The following is a 19,196-nucleotide window of genomic DNA, read 5'->3' on the forward strand; positions in this document are numbered from 1 at the left end:
TCATGGCTGAACAAAACAACTTTGCTTTCAAACTTTGAGCCTTGGACCGAAGAAAATATATGAACATAACAGATGTGTGCAGAAAGCCAATCACAAATAACAGAATCAAAATATCCAGAGTGTAAGTAGAATTTCAAATCTGGCTTACTTTCAAATTCAGAGAGACAGTGGAAGAGAGAGGATGTATTTGATGTTCCAAAGGTAACTAAACAAATGGGCTAACTATACAAAAATAAGAAAAAAAAGAAAACCCAAACACACCCACTGTCTGGGCTAGATCAGACAGGACCCATAATTTAAGCCATGTTAACCCTGAAAGCCCATTTAGGGGATAAGGATGAGTTTAATCTGTGGCGTAAAGCTCTGCATGCTTAGACAAGATCATCTCTAAACCTTGAGCTGAGAGGGGGACGATGCCTCCAATGCTTCAGTTTCAATTGTGCATCTTTGTAAATTCTAACTGGCCCTTTATACAGGCTGATCTCTGATAGAATCACCAAGCAGAGATAATGTGAGCACCACTTTTTTCAACAATAACACCACTGAAGTATAAAGCACAACAAAGTATTGTTCAATTACTCACCCGCGTATGACCAGTCTATATTCTCTGAGAGCTTCTTCTGTGATCTGAATCCATATGCTTCTGATATATCCACTGAAAGATAACAGAAAATGTCTATCAGTTAATTCCAGCATGACCAAAAATATTCACTCTGTAACGGTGTAAATACACTCACTGATCGCTTTATTAAGAACTCCTGTACATCTACTTATTCATACAGTTACCTAATCAGCCAATCATTTGGCAGCAGTGCAATGCATAATATCAAGCAGATAAGGGTCAGGAGCAAAAAAAGGGGAACAAAATTGATCTCAGTGATTTCGACCGTGGCATGATTGTTGGTGCCAGATGGGCTGATTTGAGTATTTCTGTAACTGCTGATCTCCTGGAATTTTCACGCACAACAGTCTGTAGAGTTTACTCAGAATGGTGCCCAAAAAAAAAAAAACATTCAATAAGCGGCAGTTCTGCAGATGCAAAATGTCGGACTTGATGTATAAATGTAACCTAATAGACCTGCTGCTTAACAAGGAAACAAATAAACCACTTATTAATAAACCTCTTGATTAAATAAACTTTTAGTAGCTTTAAAATATTAATGGAATATAATCAAACAGTGAAGACCATTAGCTAGTAGTTTTATGTGACATTTAATATCATACTGAATGTTTCCTCGAATGCTTTTCTTAATTTTTTTTTTCTTCTGTTGTTTTTAATTTGCTTCTATTTATAGCTTTTATTTTTAATTCATGTGCTTCTTTGTTCTTATTTGATTACCGGCTGTTGACTTGAATAATTACTTGAACTTGAAACAATGCTTAGATAATTAAAATAATATTGTTTGTTATTGTATCAAAATAGGTATAGAGAATAGTCATATTTCACTACCAACTATGTATATATTGTGTATTTGGTCTGTTCCTCACACAAAAAAACTGAAAGTAAACACAAGTAAGACTTCAAATGTTTTGCAATATCACGCACAAGTCATATGAACTGTTTTTGGTGCTTTTTAAAAATTGTATCCATTGATTTTGACTGTATGGAAAAACAATATCTCCTTTTCTGTTCCACGGGGAGAATTTTTATTTCCATTTGGAACAACATGAGGGTGAGTAAATGATGACAGAATGTACATTTTTGGGTGACCTGATCCTTTAATCCCTTCAAAACTGCTTAAAGGCGATGCTCTAATTACCACATGATTAGCCTGCCAGCCTATTGCACATTGTTTCCATGTGGGTCGGAGCTCTGATCCATAACTGCCAATCTATCTGTGCCATATCAGCTGCACCACTTTAAATTCAACACGAGAAACAAAAATAGAACAGATCTGGGGACAGATAAACAGACCAAGGCAAGCAGTGAACTGTTAAATTGTGATGTGAGAAAAGTACAGGAAATTAAATTAAGTTAAAAACTCTTAGACAGTTATGTCACAATTCTTTCTTCAATAGTCTCTGTTTGGTTATAGAACTCATAAGAAACTCTATTAAGCTGTATACAAGTTAAACTAAATGGAACTCTGCATTGTCACCATTCCTTTTAAGTCAACTTTGTCTCTTGTGCCAGCAGCTTACTGCTAAACCACACCATGCTAATGCTTTTAAAAGATAAAAGAAACCTCCCTAAAGAGGGCCCCTGTCCCTTGGGTAAAAGAACACAATATAAGCAACAATGGCTTTGACATTAAACACCTGTACAACTTTAGCTAGGATCCCTTACACTGAATTAGTTTTCTAAGAGAAACTGCCAGCCTTTTCACTAGCAATAGAATGATGTTCCTGGCTTATCTTTCTATTAGCTTTGTGTGTCTACACATCAGGTTTGAGTCCTTTCAAGACCGCCTGTGCACCTGTTAGGCCATACAATCATCTATATATTTTACAGTGTATCAAAGTGCTCCATTTGGTCCTGCATATTACTTTAAGCTCTATCACCCAGGGTTTAGCCTTTTCTGAGCAAATTCAGCATTCTCTAGGAAAATTTAGAACAATAAAGTGTATTATATTTCATAAGTTTACCCTAACTAAAACTACCATAGAAACCATAGTTTCTGACTAAATTTCATAAATTTCACTGTTACAATTAAAACAGATGACTATAAACACTATAGGTTTTTTAGTAGACAGAAGTATTTGCTGTTTCTCAGCCAAAGGAAGTGACATGCGATTTCAATCACTAGCTTTAGCATGTTAGCTGTCCTCAGTCCAACACATACATCTCAAATAATGTACATTTAGTCACATTTTCCTTTGATGGTAAACATTCAACTCACATGTGCAAACGTCTTCACAGAAGTTTTTATTTTATAAACATTTTAAAACACATTAAAACAAAAATGTTTATGTAGTCCCAACTCAAATGGATTAATTAAACTTCTATTTTACAAATTTAGATGGAAAGAATGGAATGAAATCAAGTTCAGTGTTCTAGAATTGTGTTGCATTAGTTTATTTTAATTAAGTCAATTGAAATTTTTTTTTGCTTCTTTTTCAATTTACACAATTCTAGAACATTTTGTCATAACTTGATTTCATTCCGTTCTATCCATTTAAATTTGTAAAATGGAAGTTTACTTAATCCATTTGAGTTGGGACTACATCAATTTTTTTTGTGGTGTTAATATAGCAGTGATGAAACAGGGCAGAAGATTTCCATTTGTTGAAATGAAAATTAAATGTTGAAATTAAAGTGTTATTTTGTGCATTTTTTCTCGCCAATTTAGAATGTCCAATTCCCAATGTGCTCTAGGTCCTCGTGGTGGCGTAGTGACTCACCCGGAGTGCCTCAATCCGGGTGGTGGAGGACGCATCTCAGTTTCCTCCGCGTCTGAGACCGTCAATCCATGCATCTTATCAAGTAACTTGTTGAGCGCATTACCACCGAGACATAGTGCACGTGGAGGCTTCACGTTATTCTCTGTGGCATCCATGCACAAGTCACCACGCACCCCACCGACAGCGAACCATATAATAGCGACCATGAGGAGGTTCACCCAACATGACTCTACCCACCCTAACAACCAGGCAAATTAGTTGCTCGGGAAGCCTGACTGGAGTCATTCAGCATGCCCTGTATTTTACGTATTTTTGAGCAAGATCAGAATAGGAGGAGATTTGTTCATGCTTAATGTTCTGTTATATTTGTATTTAAATAGAGTGTCTGTTATGAATTTTGCCAGTTACCATTGTTGTGTTGTGCACATGGATCCTAACACCATCTCCATGTCCAGAATGTTACACTACCAAAGATTTTGTTTTATTATTAAGCATTTGGTCTCAGACATTTGGCTCATTGGTCACTTCCACCTGAGAGAGCCCCTCCCAGGTTTTGTATTGAACAGGAAGTTCTTGCCCCTATTACGCCTTTGCAAAGCCTCTCTATCAAACCAACCAGAGAAGTTAAGTTTGCACTCGGTATGGACAAAAGTGTCCAGAGTGTTTAATTTGGACATTTATTTAAATGCTGCCTCGAGTATATGGCTGAACCCAAAATCATGTATTAATAAGTCCCCCTTTTGCTGGTCAGAGTGGATTGTGAGCTGGGATTTTGGTTCAACATTTTGGGATTCCCAGATCTCAATTTAGGTATTTAAAGTTGCGCACAACCCCCTAAAGCAGCAGACACTTTGGGAGTGGTGATTACTGCTTTTGGAAAAGGTCATGAGGCATCAGTGTATTACTCCCTGCTAGTTCAGAGTCTGGAGGAATGGAGCTTTAATTTCTATCACAGATTATGGGGAAAATATTTAAATTTGGTATTGGAGAAAGGAGTGTGGGCTAGGATTCTAAAGAACATCAAGTCTGTATCTAGAGATGCAAAGGTGTGACTTATGCAATTCAATATTTTACATCGATTCTATTGGACCCCCGGACATACGGGTATAAAAGTAGAGAATCGTGCATCTGTTCATTCAGATTTCTTCTTCGGAGCCAAGTGGTTGTGCGATCAGTGAGCTGAGATCACTTCTGTTCCACTCCCCTCTGTAGAGCGTTTGCTGTTGGATCTACGGCACATATCATCCCGGCTTTGCCCCTGGGTGCTTCGACAGTGCTTCTAAAAGAGAGTAATTCCCTAAAAGAGTTTATTTCTCTAAAAGAGCACACACAGCAGGCGATGAACATCCTTTTCAGGACGCATCTTTTTAAAGATGCCCTTCCACCCCTGTGTAGTTCCTGGATGTGGTCAATTTCGCTCCGCTCCTGACGGTCATAGACGCTGCCTCGTCTGTCTGGGCCATGATTGAGGCAGCGTTTGTGGATGGTTCATGTTCTCACTACGAGAACTTAACCATGGCAATGTTGCGGTCACAGCTTTCCTTCCGAAAAAGGAATGCCACTCCAGCCACCCCCTGCGTCGCTCCTTACCACGGTATTGAGGACGACCCGGCTGGCGTTGGAGGCGATTTAGGGATGGCAGTGGGCTCGGTTTTGCCGGGTAGATCCCTACGAACCACCCGCCCCGGCACGCTCATTGACTTCCGTCCAGGCTCGAGGTGAGAGCGGCTCGCCTCATGGCCAGTCTGTTTACTCCCTACGTCGTCACTGAATGCTGCCCATTCCAGCATCAGCCCCACTGTCTTCATGAAGGTCGCAGAGGCAGACCTTGCCCCGCTAAGGGAAGTGGGCATCCGCATACTCAATTACCTCAATGACTGGCTCATCTTAGCCCACTCTCAAGAGTCACTGTGCACCTACAGGGACCAGGTGCTAAGGTACCTCAGCCATCTAGGGCTTAATTTACAAACAGGGTTGGGGCACCATGTGCAATGGCTGCACAAGTACGCATTTCCCCCAGCGCACCCTATTGGCCTACACGGCCTCTCACACTCCTCGTGACAGCCCCTCCCTGGCGAATTCCCCTGAGGAAGGACCTTCTTTCTCAGGGACGGGGCACCCTCTGGCATCCGCGCCCAGACCTCTGGAATCTCTACGTCTGGCCCTTGGATGGGATGCGGAAGATCAGACTGAGGCAGTGTTTGTGGATGGTTCATGTTCTCACTACGAGAACTTAACCATGGCAATGTTGCGTCACAGCTTTCCTTCCGAAAAAGGAATGCCACTCCAGCCACCCCCTGCGTCGCTCCTTCCCACGGTATTGAGGACGACCCGGCTGGCGTTGGAGGCGATTTAGGGATGGCAGTGGGCTCGGTTTTGCCGGGTAGATCCCTACGAACCACCCGCCCCGGCACGCTCATTGACTTCCATCCAGGCTCGAGGTGAGAGCGGCTCGCCTCATGGCCAGTCTGTTTACTCCCTACGTCGTCACTGAATGCTGCCCATTCCAGCATCAGCCCCACTGTCTTCATGAAGGTCGCAGAGGCAGACCTTGCCCCGCTAAGGGAAGTGGGCATCCGCATACTCAATTACCTCAATGACTGGCTCATCTTAGCCCACTCTCAAGAGTCACTGTGCACCTACAGGGACCAGGTGCTAAGGTACCTCAGCCATCTAGGGCTTAATTTACAAACAGGGTTGGGGCAACATGTGCAATGGCTGCACAAGTACGCATTTCCCCCAGCGCACCCTATTGGCCTACACGGCCTCTCACACTCCTCGTGACAGCCCCTCCCTGGCGAATTCCCCTGAGGAAGGACCTTCTTTCTCAGGGACGGGGCACCCTCTGGCATCCGCGCACAGACCTCTGGAATCTCTACGTCTGGCCCTTGGATGGGATGCGGAAGATCTAATTGGCCTTCCACCTGCTGTCGTTGACACGATCAGCCAAGCCAGAGCTCCCTCTGCAAGGCAACTTTAAGCCCTGAAGCGACACTTGTTCGCAAATTGGTGTTCTTCCCAATCTGAAGACCCACAGAGATGCGCAGTCGGGTCAGTGCTCTCGTTTCTGCAGGAGAGGCTGGAGGGGAGGCTGTCCCCCTCCACCTTGAAGGTTTATGTAGCCACCATATCAGCCCTCCTGATCGCACTCGCCTCCATCAAGAGGGTTGGGGACCTGCAAGCGTTCTCTGTCAGTGACACTTGCCTGGAGTTCGGTCCGGCAGACACCCTTGTCGTCCTAAGACCACGACCAGGCTACGTGCCCAAGTTTCCTACGACCCCCTTCAGGGACCAGGTAGTGAACCTGCAACGCTAATAAATATTTGTATTTATTTATTTTGTTAAGTTATTTGTGTGTGTGTGTGTGTGTGTGTGTGTGTGTGTGTGTGTGTACTTATGTACTTTGTTTGGGCTCAGGTTGGGGTTCTTGATTGGGGAGAGGGAGGGTTAATAGTGAGAGTTAAATGTTGATTCATTGTATAGATGTTTTTTTTCTTTGTCTTCTTTGAATCAATAAAAACTTTAAACATAAATAAATATATATATATATTTTAAAATAATTAAACGTAATTAAAATGCTAAAAAAAAAATCTGAATACCCTGTGAGACCCACTTCGCAGGACACTATCAGTTGATTGGAATTTGGAAAGCACCTACAATCTCTGTTTGACTGTGTGATGTGATGTTCTGAAGTGTGTGTGGGTAGTAGATGTGACTTTAATTGCAATGTAATCTCTCTCCAGCCCATTCCAGAATCAGCCCCACTGTGTTAACATGATAAGAGTAACAATGTCTGAGTTCATCAAAGGCAAGATACTGCATGGTTGTAAGTGTTTTTTTATATCCAATCATCCTTAAGTCCACTAGCACTGCGATCCCTGTTTAGTTGAGTTTTGAGAGCCTGGCACAAGGTTCATAGCAAATGTAAGACATAACACAAAGTAATAAGATATTACTATATCATAATATTCTTACTATTTTTATGATATGAGGTTATGTAACAGCAATGTTGCATATCACTGTTTAAAATGTTTATTATTAAATACTGAGTTGTTTCACATACTATTTAAAAAAATACATAATGCATACTATGCAGTTAGCAGTATTCTAGTATTCCATTCGGAACATCGCCATGGGCAGAAAACTGTAACACAATTCTAATCCCCTTTAATTCAGGTCATCTTGGCCAAAGAGCTGTTGTAGCCAATCAGCATGCAGGAAACGTTTTGTTACTACTCCGGGCAACCTTGGGCCACCGTGACTCCCCCCTCACACCCATCACCATGGACACAGTTTTAGTCCAGTCTCTTTTTCTATGACTGCATAGTTACAAGTTACAAGTCTTACAAGTTATTTTGTTTCTGTACTTTGATTGAACTCTTGCATGACACTGCATGCAATTCATGTTTTGTGAATAAATTCTATATTGTCCTTTCCAATAAGCTTGTTTTTATAACAACTTGACGAATCGGAAAAAGCAAAGTGAAGCCACTCCTTTCTCAACACTTCCTAAGCAAAACCTCTATAAACATTTATAGCTGAATTGGAAGTGTTTTAAATCCAGAGTCCATCTAAAAGTTCTGTTTATAGTGTGCAAGTGCTTTAAAGGAGTCAGATGGGCCAGTTTGATTTGAAATGTTTATTTACTCAAAATCCCATAGTCATAAAAGTCTTATAGACAAACCAGTTAAAGGAAAATTAAATTCCACCACAAAAGGGAAAGTTGAAGACTGAGAATTTTAAATGTACCTTTAAACTAAAAATTCTCTTTTGAGGGGCTTTTGCCATTTTTAAGTATTAGTGACAAAGGAAAGATGCCAGAAAACAATGGGGAAACAGGGTCTCAAAATGACACGGACCAGATTCAAACTCTTGAGCAGCACAACTCAAATCACCTGCATCTAACCATTAGGCCACAGCTTTAACCCTAAAATCCTCTTGCACTTAAAATGACTTATAAAATATTAAATGCTTCCAATGCCTTTTTAAAAAACTGTTACAGGTGACAGGTGTAAGGGAAAAATAACATTACATGAAAAGTCTGAGGCCTTAAAGGTGAAGTATACATTTTGTTTCGATGTTTAGATACTTTCCCCTATTCCAGCTTAATATGCAGATACAACTGTAAATAAACAATTTGTAGGTTGAAAAGAAAACCTGTTTAACACAGTGGGTCCAATTTATGAGCTAAGTGCAGCACTATGCCATATGTCATAAGCGCAGTCAAGGGGCATGGCCAGGACACTTTGCTATTTTCGTGCAAGCATGGGCTAATTCTAGGCACAAATGGGTTTGGCGAAATCACGCACGCAAGGTGTTAATGGGCTGGGTCAAGTGCAATTTAATTCTGAGGTTCTTCTCTGGGTATTGCAGCGTCTGCAGTAACTGTGTCCTTGTTAAATGTGATGCACTCCTTTTATACACATGGAAAATGTGGTTCAGGATATGGATATAGGCTCCATTAAATTATAGAGAATGTAAGTATTATTAATCATTTTCATCTACTGACACACAAATCATGGCTAGTATTAACAGTGATTGTATCAACAGGAACTTCACTCCTAGCAGTCGATTTTTATTGAAACATTAAAAGATTAAACCAAAAATTGTTCTAAATTAAAATTACACTTAAAACGATACATAATATAATCAAACATAATATAATCAAAATAACGAAGTGGTCAAAAAATCATACCAAATCCAAATACTTCTTCCACTGGCACATTTTCTATGTTGCAATTTGATGTTCCACCGTATTTTCAGAGTTTGGACATGAAGTTTATTACAACCTGCTGGTTGAATCTCCAAAGTGTACATGCAGGAACTGAATTTGCACTGAAAACAGACTTGGTATTGAAACATCTTAGCGCAATGATCTATTTCTCATGAAAATAGCAAACTGCGCTTTGCGCCACTTCATTACCACACTCAAAGTTTGCACGCATACATGCACAGCTAGCGCAAACACTCCCACCCATGGCCACTTCCACATTCTGCTGGCACAAAAATTGTGCTTAGAATTAATGGTCAAACGAAAATTGTATAAAATGTTGCGCACGGTGGTAGCATATAGTGCCATGCTTTGCGCTCACAAAAATAGAGCCCAGTAATTATCTGGTGATGATCATGGCACAGAAATTACACACTTCACCTTTAAAGTCACAGAGGATCCCTAAGGCATCAAGTATTCTTGTCCAAAGTAATGTAATATCTAGATCAAAGCTGGCTTTGACAGAGAAGGCTGAATTGGTTGATCACTGAAAAATAGTGCCCAAACTGTGAATTGTTTGCCACAGAAAATAACTTCATAAAGGGTTGTTTTAAAGGCACTGTAGCATCTAGTATGTGCACAGCTTAAGTTCTGCCAAGTACGTCAAACTGGTAACATTTCAGACCTACATGTTTTTGGAAGCTGATTGATCCAAGGTGTGTTGTTGAGATGCCATCAAGACAATGTTAAAACATCTAAGACAAACATCCTGATAAAAAGTCAACACAGATGAGGAACTTGTTTATAGTCTTTCTCTAAATGAAGAAAGAGCTTTCCACATTTGAGACATAATTTTAAGCAGATTTCCACAAACACAGAGGATTCATTCTGAACACAAAACAAAAATAAATGTAATCAAGGGCCCGCCAGCATTCAAGAACCAAAAACAGAAGTAGAGGAACAATTAAACTACATTTAAGATGATTATGATACTGTGGTTACATAGCAAAATATGTCTCCAAAAAGCAGCATGTGTCTAGTCATCTAACCCACTTACAGCGCAATGTGATCTTGCAGGTAGTCAGGGTGTTGGTTAAAAATGTTTTTGCTTCCAAATTCGGCACCACTGTGCCTTTGACGTCACATTCTTTTGATTTTCCAGCTAGCAAGCTACTACATTTGTAAATGTTTTCATTCCTTTTAAGGTTTTAGTAGTGTTAGGTTATATCTAGCTTTGGAAATTCAGAAAACAGAGACAAAAAATTTGACCTCCTGACGTCGATTTCCTATGATATCAGTCTGTACTGCCACCATCTCTACTCTATTGTTGCGTTTTGCCAGCCCTTCATTTGTAGATGCTTGACTTATATATATTTCTCCTTAGCAAATGAGCCATGACTTGGAGAACTTAAAGATGAATTTAGTTGTGAAAGCAGCATGTTGTTCTTCTTAAAATGCACCAGCAGTGGAGGTCACGTGACGCCATGCAAGGAGCAGACATGTGAGAGACGAGCTCTGCACACTTTGCTAGTTTTTAAATAATTTTCTTGTTATAATCTGGTGAGATTCGATACACCTAGTTACATATTTGTTCTGTGAGGTAAACATAGCAAAGAAGTAAAAATCCTCGGGCTCAGGAGACATTAAAAGACACTTACGTGCTCAAGCTGAAACCTATGATGGGCATGCAGACCAGGGACTCGATTTGGATGGCGCGACGGGAGAAGAAATCCAGCGTCAACTGTCCAACATGTCTGTGATGCTGACGAAGGTTGTTGCTGACTTGGAAGATCTCACTGTAATACGTTGATCGATTATGCTGATGGAAACAAAATTCTCTGAGTTGGTTACAAGAGTGCCAGATGCTGAGAAACAGATCGATTATCTGGAGTCATCGAAAAGGGAATTATCTGCTAATCCGCTCACGACCAAAATAGAAGTGGAAAACATTTTGGAAAAATTGGAAGATCTCGAAAATAGGAGCAGAAGGAATAATGTACGTATTGTTGGAATTCCTGAGCATGAAGAAGGCAGATATATGTTGAAGGTCTGAGTAAGTCAATTTGGCTCTTGACCATCTGAGGAACCGGGATGCCTGTTTTGTTTCTTTTTGTGCTGGTTCCACCCAGCTGCTGGAGTTTTTTTCTGGAATAACACTGCTTCGGGACAGTTGTGGATTCATCTGTTTGTTCCTTGTGCGTATGCCTCCTGTTGGCTGGAGTTTGTTTTGTGGAGTATTTTTGTGTGACATTGAAATAATTACATCATCTGCTGCACACATAAACAGCCGGCTCACTGAACACCTGTGTGTCTGTTCGAGGAAACTGAACAGCTTTATATCGGCTGAAATTAGTTTTGTGGATTAACAAACCTTGTATAATCTTGTTTTTGACACACAATTAATTTTTTATATCAAAATGTCAAATGTTATTATTAGTGGGTTCCCTGTCTGTCACTCACTCAATGTTGTGTCGAAGTAGTGACACTAGGGGTTCGATCTTGAGAGCCCGGCCCAGTTATGTGCCCAAAGTTCCCACCACTCCCTTTTGGGACCAAGCAAGCGCTCCCTTCCGAGGAGTAAGACCTGGCCTTGTCATTGCTGTGTCCAGTTCACGCACTGCACATCTATCTGGACCACACGCAGAGCTTTAGACACTCGAAGCAGCTCTAAGTCTGTTGGAGGGCAGCAGAAGGGGAAAGCTCTCTCCAAGCAGAGACTTGCCCATTGGATTGTGGATGCCATTTTCCTCGTATACCAATCGCAGGACTTGCCGTGCCCCTTGGGAGTCCGGGCGCACTCAACTAGAGGTGTTGTGTCCTCCTGCGCACTGGCAAGGGGGGCCTCTCTAGCATACATATGCAGAGCTGCATGTTGGGCTAATCCCAATACATTCGCGAGGTTTTACAACCTACACATAGAGCCGGTTTCGGCCCGAGTGTTATGCGGCAGGTAGGCCGGGTGGCCAGTTGGGTGTACCTCTTGCATAGCGCCTTTCCCCTTTTTCAAAGGTGATAATGTGTCGCTTTTTTTCCACAACAGTTCCCTGTATCCAGTAAACCCTGGATGCCTCTTTAATTCGTAAGCACTGTTCGGGTATGCACTCTGCGGAGGAGTTATGGCACCAGGCCCAGTACTCATGGTATGACCCTTTTCAGGTGAGCCCGTGTACTTGGGCTCAGTGCTTCATATGTGGTGATTCCCCTCTGGGTAATTCCATGTGACGCATTTCCACTGTTCAGGTTTCCCCTCTGGTGAACCCTGTGTTTCCTCTCATCAGAGCCTCGCTCTGTTTCGGCCACTGTTTCTGTGTACCCTCTTCGTAGATACCCAACAGATGCCCCCCTCTCTTATTTTAAGCAATTTGATAGCATAGCGAAGTCCTTCATTTTGAATGGTAAACATCCCAGACTACATTTCAACAAATTACATAGGCTGATTGACAAAGGTGTGCTAGGCCTACCCAAATTATTTTTTGTTTGGTCTCAGGCATTTGGCTCATTGGTCACTACCACCTGAAAGAGCCCCTCCCTGGTTTTCTATTGATCAGGAAGTCCTTGCCCCAATTTCACCATTGCAAAGCCTTTCTATTAAACTAATTGGAAAAGTTAAATCACACCCCGTTATTTCACATTTGCATGTGATTTGGACAAGAGTGGCCAGACTATTTAATTCTGACATTTAAATGTTTCCTCAAGCATATGGCTGATCCCCAAATTAGGTATCAATAAGTCCCCTTTCTGTTGGTTAGAATTGATTGTGAGGGGGGTTGCTACACTCAGCGACCTGTATGAGAGTGGAGTGTTGAGATCTTTTGAGAATTTGGGTCATCATTTAGGGATTCCCAGATCTCAGTTTTATAGGTATTTACAGCTGTGCCACATGTTCTGTATGGTAGTAATAGAGAGGGTTAAGAATTGATTCTGTTTGAAAATGTTCTTGCTTTTATTTGTTAATATATGAATCAATAAAAAATAATTATCTGACAAACAAATGCACCAGCAGTCCTTACAACCTTGAACCTAAGATAAACATGAAATGAATTGCACTAAACTGCACATAAACTTGTTAATACACGTGTTGCTTAGTCTCCACTTTCAAGTACTACAAAAAGATTTCTACAAAACCTAAGGTACTTCTGCTTCTTATTAAATCCTATAGTGGTCTACTTTTCATTTCAGAACCAAAGAGCTCAAAATACTCTTTAAATCAAGTGCTCAGATACAGTGAGTGATAACGTAACTACATATAATCTGATGAAACTTAGCTTATTGGCAATATATGTCAAAGGGAATTCCAAAAAATGAAAAAGACACTCTGATGCTGCGTGTTTAATTCATCGAAAGGGTGCCCAGTTATCTTATCAGAAATAAATATTGTTATATTGTATTTTGAAACCAAGTTTGTGTAAAAATGTTGCGCCTTTTGGGATGAGTCTCAAGAAACCTCATATAAAACTGCAAATCAATAAGAAAAAATATAAACACCTGCCAGCACTCTGTCATTGTTCGCACCTGAATGTCGTTTGTGATCATCCTGTGTCTGTGTATTTAAACCCTGCTGTTGCTCCATTCCCCTGTCGATCGTTGTTTGTGCATATCATGGTAGTCTGTGTGTTTAAATCCTGCCCGTACTATCCATTGATGGTTTTTCATGTTTATGTTGAGTTTTCCCCTTGTGGTTGTTTTGTTTGTTCCTAGTGTTGTTTTATTTTAGTTATCCTGTTCACCCTTTTTGCTCTTCTCATTAAAGAACTGCACGTAGATCCTCACTCCTCGTCTGCCTCCTGCCAAACGTAACAATGACTCTGTGAAAAAAATTTATATTCAGGGTTCAGTACAAGTTAAGCTCAACCAACAGCACTTGTGGCATAATGTTGATTACCAAAAAAAATACAGTCGACGCATCCCTCCTTTTCTTAAAAAAAAGAAGCAAAAATCAAGGTTACAGTTATGGAGCTGTACTGGCACTATAATGGAAGTGAATAGGGCCAATTTTTGGAGGGTTTAAAGGCAAAAATGTTAGCTTCAATTTTATAAAAAAAAACACACATTAATTCTTCTGTTAAAACGCATGTATTATTTGAGCTATAAAGTTCTTTAAATCGTCATCTCTACAGTGATTTTAGGGTTTTATGGTTTACAGCATTGTAAATGGGATATATGTTTACACAGAAAAGGTTAGTGAGCGATTTTATCACACTAAAATCATTATAACATGCATCTTGTTTATGTCTTGTGGCTATACTTTTGAAACAGTGTGTATTTTAACATTTACGGATTGGCTCCATTCGCTTCCATTGTAACCAGATTTTTCCTTTTTTTTTTTTTTTAAATGGGAGACATGTCGAAATTCATTTTTGTGGTTATAAACATTATGCCACAAATGCTGTCAATTGAGCTTAACTTGTATTGATCCCGGAATATTCCTTTAATGTCCCTAAAAATAGCCTTCTTTTTCTATAAACAGAATCTAATTTCTTTTTTGTTTCTTTTGATTTTTAAGTAAAATAGGACCAGGACATTGTCTCCAGAATAAACCTTTGGCAAGCTGATCAAATATTGAGGCAATAAAGAGATACAAAAAAAAAACAAAAAAACAGTTGACATTACTTCTAAATCATTTATCACACTGGAAATAGATGGTTAGACAAGCAACTTGCATTATGGGATGCAGTACTCAGTGAAATATGCTCTATTGTACACTGCACATATCTGGGTGATGACCAAACCACCCACAGATCATCCACCAGCTGTTTCCTTCTTACCAAGATGTGAATCTGTGTCATCTTGGGAGACAAGGATATCTTCACTGTTTATGCTGTTAGCAGTTTGTATATCAATAAATCCAGCTTCCGACAATCAATGTCAACATGTTCAATCTGTTGCCAATAGCACTAACACAACAAAAGTCAAATGTGAGGTTTCTGGGTCATGGCTAGGGCTGAATATATATATCGTGGCAATGATATAAAGTGTTAATCGATAGAGATTTTATTATATCCTGTATATCAAAATATGTTCATGTCCATTTGTGCAGCCTGTGAGTATATATATACAATGGGCAGGGCTTCACATTAGGCTGAAAAAATTGAAAACCATTTTTTTTTTGCCACCATTCTCAATGGAAACGCACATCTATGTTTCATGTGTGTGTCACGTGCTCTATCTCTGGAGCAGTCCAGCAGGTTTCCCAGTATTTGTTTATTATTTTCATTGTATTTTTTTTACATTGCTTTGAGGAGATGTTGAGTTTCTTGAGGAAAGTTTATAATAGAGGTCGACTGATAGTGGATTTCGCTGATACTGATTACTAAGGTGGTGAAAAGTCCGAAGGGCACAGACATTAAAGCTACAAGAGTCAAAAAATGAATAAAATCCCAAAAGCAGTTTATTGTGCAACCAAAATCTCAATAATAACTAGAACATTTCAGATTTGGTACATTACAGGGGACTTTTAACTTCAAACAAGTCTGAGATACACCAGAGACTCATATTGGGTCCCTGGTGGGGAAAAACAATTGGCACCGATTAATCTGTAAAAACCAATCTACCTCTAGTTTATAATAATAATAATAATATTGGTGAACAACATTCCAGACTTAAATGGGGCATAATGTGATATGTAGCATTATGGTAAGGCTGTTTAAAGTTGTGTTTTTTTTTTCTTTAGTTTTTTACATTGACAGCCTTTCTACATTGTATTATCAAGTTCCAAATAGAGAGAAAATTATAAAAGAGGAAGTTATTTTTTTTATTTCATTATCTTATCAGAAATAAATATGGTTATATTGAAAAACAAAAACAAAAATATTTCAGCCTATTTATTTTAGGATTTACGCATTTCTATTTATAATATATACAGTATAAGTGTATTTTGCATTTGCCCTTATGAAAATGTTAATTTATTTATTTATTTTTATAGTTTTAACAGTGGTATTTGTAACAAGACCATAGTAAGTGCATGGAAGCATGAATCTTCTTTACTGCTGTGGTAGATGTAACATGAATTCTATAAAACAAATTATGGCATTTTTGTAATTACAAACAGTAGGCCTTCTCTAAACACATGCAAAAACAATCAATACAAAAAAATAAACGAAATATAAAAAAATAAAAAATAAATAAAAATAAATTTGTAACAAAAAATTATTATATACCTTAACGTCCCTAATGTAGCCCATGACAAATTGAATAGAGCTGAAGTAGTGATATGATAATATGTGTTATGAATCTATTTCTGCCTAAAGTACAGTTAGTGTTACTAAAGTTAATTCAAGGCTGGTCATGTAGGGCAGGCTACCTGGATAGCTCAGCAAGTAAAGACGCTGACTACCACATCTGGAATTGCAATCCAGGGCGTGTTGAGTGACTCCATTAAGGCATCCTAAGCAACCAATTGGCCCGGTTGCTAGGGTGGGTAGAGTCAAGTTGGGTTAACCTCCTTGTGGGCACATGGTGAGTTGTGCATGGATGCCGCTGAAAATAGCGCGAGCCTCCCACGCACTAGCTCTCCGCGGTAACATGCTCAACAAGCCACGCGATAAGATGTGCGGACTGACTGAGACGTGGAGGTAACAAACGTAACAATGACTCAGTCATCCTCCACCACCCGGAGTGAGGTGAGTCACTACGCCACCACGAGGACCTAGAGCGCTTTGGGTATTGGGCATGCCAAATTGGGGAGAAAAGAGAACAAAACACCCCCCCATTATGCATTCCATAACGTAATGCATTCAGCCTTAATCCATCGCCTCTTAAGAAAAGAAGCAAAAGTTAAATTCAAGTTTTTGATATCACAACAGGAAAATTGTTTTAATGTCTAATAAAAGTAAGTAGGCTAAACGCATGAACTACACAAAAACATTTTACAGCATTGTTTAATTAAATAATCCTATTACCGTGTGTTCAATGTGAGGAGATGCGCTGTTCAAAAGACACAGTAACCATGTTTTAAGAGATGCTTACATTTAGTCGTTTTTAGCAGGCATTTTATCCAAAGTGACACACAAATGAGAAAGAGTCACAACATACATAAAAATTTAATTTCTGTGCATTGTGCAATATGCTCAGTTCCCAATGCAGTCTAAGTCCTTGTGGTGGCGTAGTGACTCACCACAATCCGGGTGGCGGAGGACGAATCTCAGTTGCCTCCGCTTCTAAGATGTCAATCCGCACATCTTATCGTGTGGCTTGTTGAGCACGTTGCCACAGAGACGTAGTGGATGTGGAGGCTTCACGCTATTCTCCGCAGCATCCACACACAACTCACTACGTGCCCACCAAGAGTGTGAACCACATTATGGCGACCACAAGGAGGTTACCCCATGTGACTCTACCCTCCCTAGCAACTGGGCCAATTGGTGCTTAGGAAGCCTGACTGGAGTCACTCAGCATGACCTGGATACGAACTTGTGACTCCAGGTGTGGTAGTCAGCATCTTTACTTCCTGAGCTACCCAGCCCTCTAATTTTAGAGTTCTGTGTGTTTTGCAGTATAAATATTTGTATATTGAATCTGAATGCATGAATCTGAATTCAAATTGTAACCGTAAACTCAACATCAATATTTTAAGCTTATTTTAACTTTTACTAGCGATCGAAGACTCATCCTGCTCGTAGGCCCCGAAAGAGATGTCATGCTGGCCGTGAGGCAGGCTGGTCTCATTTTGGAACCAGATGGGAGCAAACGAGCTTGCTGGGGAACGGGAGGTTCGCGGGGAATTACCCGGCGAGACTGCGCCCATTGAACTCCCCAAATCGCCTCCAGCGCCAGCCGGGCCGGCCTCATACCCGTGGGTAGAAGGCGCAGCACAGGGGGCGGCTAGAGTGGCTTTCCCGCAGAACAAGTAAAGCCGCGACAGCAACATTGCCATGGTCATATTCTCGCAATGAGAACGTGAACCATCCACAAACGCTGCCTCAGTGTGATCGCTGCCCAGACACGTGAGGCAGCGCTCGTGTCCATCGGTACGGAAAGATAACGACCGCATCCAGGAATCACACAAAGACAGATAGGCATCTTTATGAAGATGCGTCTTTAAAAAGACGTTCAACGTCAATGTGTGTGCCCCAATAGATCAAATATACTCTTTAGCAGGAATATACACTCTTTTAGCACTGTCGAAGCGCCCAGGAGCAAAACCTGCACTCGACATGCAGAAGGAGAGAAAGCCACTGGAAATGCGCCGTATATCCAACAGCATTCGCTTCTTAAGAGGTGAATAGAACAGCAGTAGTATTCAGCTCGCTGATAGCATAACCGCTCAGCTCCGAAGAAAAAATCGGAATGGAATTGCAGTCCAGCTCCTTTTATACCTGTATGTCCGGGAGAGTGGCATGCAAATTCCACTCACCAAATCTCATTGGCCTTTTCTCAAAGAATGGGAAGTGTTCGGGCTCTCAAGAACAACCCCTAGTGTCACAACATCGATACAATGTTGAATAAGTGACAGAAGGGGAACTTCATATTTCATTGTGCATTTTATTGTGGGAAAAACTGTAAAAGAATATATATTTTAAGCAGCTCGTCAATGCTTTTAAAATACAAAATAAATAGGTGTTGTTTATCTGTTTTTCAGAGTTGCAGTTTGATTTAGCAATAAAAAATAAATAATTCCTGACTATTTAAAAAGTTACAGTTAATTCATCAAGGACCAGTTTAAGTTTATAACACTGTGAGGGCCACATGAGACTACAGATGCCTGCATGTGTGGATACACTATGCCTAAAAAGACTTAATAGCCCAATATTAATTCTATTATTCAGAATTTTTATTGACTTGACTTAATAAAGTTCTAAACCATGACATAACTGCGACGCAAGCACCGTCTTGGCTGCACAAATGCCACGTGCGATTTTACCAGTTGTCAGTTCCCTTGCTGAGTGAAAATGGCTTTCTAGTATATTGGCTACGTACCTGACTTTATGTGTTCGTCTTGCCAGCCATCTCGGTAATCGATGTTATACAGCAGTCTCCATAGTAACATTCAAGCGTATTGGTTGACTAAGTGTGCCTCTCTGCAGTTGTGTTTGCTCAACATGGTGAAACAAACTCTTGCTACGTCTACGACATCAGGGGTGCCACAACTACTTGCAGAGTAGACAGAGTGTGCATTTATTTCTGTTTCATTATTTTTATTTATTTA

The 19,196-nt window shown here is 40.3% G+C and overlaps 1 protein-coding gene across 5 annotated transcripts in view; it reads right to left on the reverse strand.

Annotated features, from left to right (window-relative positions):
- LOC127638097 (receptor-type tyrosine-protein phosphatase zeta-like) overlaps nt 1-19,196 on the reverse strand; it is a 78,225-nt gene that overhangs the window by 48,514 nt on the left and 10,515 nt on the right. For all 5 annotated transcript variants that reach the window (XR_007969839.1, XM_052119446.1, XM_052119445.1 and 2 more), the window contains exon 2: nt 584-655. Coding sequence is in view for 4 of the 5 variants with exons in the window: in XM_052119446.1 (XP_051975406.1) it covers nt 584-655 (72 nt within the window). In the remaining variant the exon portion in view is untranslated. The remainder of the gene's footprint in view (nt 1-583; nt 656-19,196) is intronic.

This window comes from Xyrauchen texanus, chromosome 46 (assembly GCF_025860055.1).
Source record: "Xyrauchen texanus isolate HMW12.3.18 chromosome 46, RBS_HiC_50CHRs, whole genome shotgun sequence".
Lineage (NCBI taxonomy): Eukaryota > Metazoa > Chordata > Actinopteri > Cypriniformes > Catostomidae > Xyrauchen > Xyrauchen texanus.